Source organism: Bombus impatiens, unplaced genomic scaffold (genome assembly GCF_000188095.3).
Source record: "Bombus impatiens unplaced genomic scaffold, BIMP_2.2 scf_1666, whole genome shotgun sequence".
Taxonomy (NCBI): Eukaryota; Metazoa; Arthropoda; class Insecta; order Hymenoptera; family Apidae; genus Bombus; species Bombus impatiens.
Genome location: NT_178085.1, coordinates 667,881 through 671,669, shown reverse-complemented (window position 1 = coordinate 671,669; position 3,789 = coordinate 667,881). Strand labels below are relative to the sequence as shown.

Below are 3,789 nucleotides of genomic sequence, written 5' to 3'. Positions count from 1 at the left end.
CGACGAGCCACTGTACGCCGAAGGGATAGGTATCATCGTCACGAAAACATCGAAGTGCACACGCTCACTCCGACCACCGAACTTTGGTGACCAGAGTCTGAATATGCTCGATTGTTCAACAGAGATAAGCAACTAGACGCCGAGGATTACGAGAAACGTGTTGAAATTTTGTCAATATTATCTCAGTGACTACCGAGAACACGACTAACGGACGTGCACTACAGGAGTATGCTAAAGTAATCTATTTTTCATCTTCCTGTTAGTTTCCTTCTATTTGCTGAAACTCGAACGCGATTTCCGACGATTAGCCGACGCGACGCAACCAGTCAAGCGTCTAGAAGATCGAACGTCGACGTTCGATCTCCGATAGACGTTCTTCGCGTGAAGAACCAAGGGCCAAGTGATAATAACTCGATAACTTTAAGAATTGGATAAGAGGTGAATTGAGTAGAGAAACTTTTACACGACGGAATCAAAACAATTTCAAATTCATTATTTAGATAACGGTTTATCATGAAAGAGATAATTTCCCGGTCAGCCAATGTTCCTTTCTGGCAATGAGTCACTAGAGAACGCAGCAGTGTACAACTGTACAACGCTCGTTTAAGGTGAGCGGATGAACGCTGAGCAGTTCCGACTAAGATGTACAAAGCTCAAACAGATCACCTTCTCCAGGAGAAAGCTGAAGTAGTTCCCGCATAACCACCAGATTCGGCTTTGTCCGTCGGGAAATACCGGACATACGAGAAAGTTCAGCGAAGGAAACTGTTGGCCGAAATCCCACGGATTCTGCGGAACATCTCTCGATGCGAATCTCGAGCGAACGATAAACTCGAGAAGTAGTCGAAGCTCAGTCAAATTTCGAAAAATCAGTGTTTCATCGAGAAATTAATTAAAACAAAGACTGCTTGCTTAAGAGGACCGTATCGAACTGAACACGTTCGTGACCAAGAAACGGCTTGAAATTGGTACTCGATGCAGTACCCTTTCTTTTGGTATTTCGTGAGAAACCTCATCCTGGTGTGAGACGATGAAATGCAGACAAAGACAAAGAGAAACCGCAGGTGGCAATAATTAAAAATCGATGCGTTGCATCAAGCTCAGGCGATCGGAACGTTAAATAGCACACAGTGACAATAATAATTGTAACGTGCCGCGTTTCTGGATTGGACTTTTCACCGTACGTTTAGGACGCTTCCGTGACTCGGTAGAAGTGCGGCTAGGCTACGTACGAGGAAAATGTGGTGAGAAAGGGCGAGAAATGGGAAGAAGGCTTGAGAGAGAAAGAGAGAGAGAGAAAGAGAGAGAGAGAGAGAGAGCAACGAAGATAGAGGGAGCGAGCGAGAGAGAGAGAGAGAGAGAGAGAGAGAGAGAGAGAGAGAGAGTGACAGCGAAAGAGGAGAAGACGGAGAAAAGAAATTGATGGGACACAGGAAACGTGCTGGCGTGAAATTCGCGGTGGCGAATTGTACGTTTGAATGACAGTGCGAGACGGGAAGCGGAGAGGGATTGCTGGCCGGAAGAACTTTTATCGAACGCTGCGAGATCGAATGAGAAAAAAAGGTGTGCGAAGAAGTAGTGAAGGAGAGGGTGTGAGAAAGTATGCGAGAAATGAGCGAAGAGTTAGAGAGTAAGAATGGAAAAGAGAAGAAGGACGAAAGAGCGAGACAGCATGAGAGAGAGAGAGAGAGAGAGCTTGAGAGAGAAATGATCGCAAGGTGGAAACCGCTCTCAACAGCGGCCACACCGAGTGTACAGAAACGTAGCTTCCGAACTTAATTCTGGCTTGGCCAGTTGCCAAGACTCCTTAACAAACAGAAAAAAACAAAGGATAAGAGTGGAAGAGAGCAGATAAGAAATAACGAAGAGGCTAGACATTATCTTTCTTAAAATAACCAGTGTCAAAGTACCGCTATGATAATAAACCGATGTACAAAGATGCAATTTTTTCGATTCTTTTGATCGCCTTTCACCGATCATCTTTTTGTTCTACCAAACGTTGAACATTTAATCATTAGACCTAGCTTTATTTACCTATATTGATATACAGCTATTTCTGGTATATCATTAGGGATCAATAGAATTTATAGATATTATTAAGTGTATTTTACATTTATTGCTTTAATTTCGAAAAAGAATACGTATGCAGATTGGCGTCTCTTTTAAGAAAGATAATTTTCTTCAAAAGTAATGACTACAAAATGCAGGTAAGTTAACTCTTACTAATATCCTATTTTACTCCTTCTCGTTGTCAAGCCAATGCTTTGTTCCTATCAAGTAAATCTCAATATTCGATGTATTTTTATTCTGATGTCAGAAATTTTATTACAATGCCTGACAATATGGAACATTTTTGCTTCGCTTTGCGAAGCACGTAAATTCATACCGTTCTACGCATCTGACTTTAAATATTTTCTAATTTATTTCTAGCATTAAGATAATTGCATGCTAGCCAGACTTATTGATTTTTGTTGGTACATTTTAATACTATCACGAAATTTCAATTAAATACGAAAACTTCAAAAATTTTTGTTAATTGTACTGTAATTTATTATTGCATAATTATGTACATTTCTGTGTACATTTAAATACATCCCTCTTCATAAATAGTAAGATATATTCTGGTTTAAGTAAACTTCATAGAAAAATTTGAAAAAAGATCTAAAACCAAATAGTAACAAATACAATAAAAAAAAAGAATAATATAAACGCCAGAATTGATTAAAATAATAAATAGATTATTTTCAGATTTATTTCGAATTATGTATTGTATATTTATTTAGAACGTGGAAATAATATTTTTAGTATGATATTAAATGCATGAATTCTTCATTCATTTAAGATTCTATGATCTCTACCTATCTTAATCTTAGGTTCCAAATGAGATGAGAATAATTTCAACTTTATCGCATTTTTTATTAGTTTTCTAATGCTTATGAAAGCGGTGTACATATTTACACATCTTTAGTTAAACATATTTTTCAAAATAACATTTTTAAATTAACGAAAAAAATCATGATTTACAATATATTTTGTTATAAACAGGTATATCAGAAAAGTAAACAAATCACAGTTGAAATATACCATACTTTCTGATAAAAATATAAATTGAAGAGATACATACTAATCTTGATTTACATTATGACATTTCCTTACAAATGAACGTATCGCACCAGTAAACAAATAGTTGAAATATATCAGAGCCCGGAAGCGGTATCGGTATAAAAGCGCGATTAATTTCGCTCTAGGAAACAACACAATTAGCTGCTCCTTAAAAATGAGTCTGCGAAACGTGCAATTTATTATTCGTCCACGAGAATGAGTTCCATCACCAGACGAAAACCATCGAGCTCATTAGCATGTTAATCGCCGCAACAGACTAATCCTATTACACGACAACGTCGTCAAAAAATTCTACATCCTCCAGCAAATTAAGGAGATGGAGAAAGAAAAGAAGTTAGGAACTCTTGAGAAAAAAGATCGACAGCTGTCGGGAAAATCTGTGCCTTTCAAGATACAGCGGTATCCGCTTCGATTCGAGATACAAGGATTTCACGCTTTCAGCCAGTTATCGGGCAAACAGATTTCCTGCATCTGCCGCCGCGCGTTTCGCGTTGGCTTCTTTTCTAGAAAAGTAATCTGACGGAAACCATAGGAATCCGTGCATTTAAAATGATAAGCTAATGGTTTACCATGCGACCATTCCCATAGTGGTATTTGCTGTATCGCGATATGCTTAAATTGTTATTTTTGTTAGTTTTTATTATATTTTTTTTTTTTTTTTTTTTT

At 37.8% G+C, this 3,789-nt stretch overlaps 1 protein-coding gene across 2 annotated transcripts in view; it reads left to right on the top strand.

Moving 5' to 3' along the window:
• The window catches only part of LOC100742728 (LRR receptor-like serine/threonine-protein kinase GHR1), a 5,587-nt gene extending 3,643 nt beyond the window's left edge, over window positions 1-1,944 (top strand). For both annotated transcript variants that reach the window (XM_024371749.2, XM_024371748.2), the window contains exon 3: window positions 1-1,944. This exon ends at the window's left edge or, in 1 of these variants, runs on beyond it. In XM_024371749.2, the coding sequence (XP_024227517.1) occupies window positions 1-90 (90 nt within the window). In that variant the 3' untranslated portion in view covers window positions 91-1,944.
• Window positions 1,945-3,789: the final 1,845 nt, after the last annotated feature.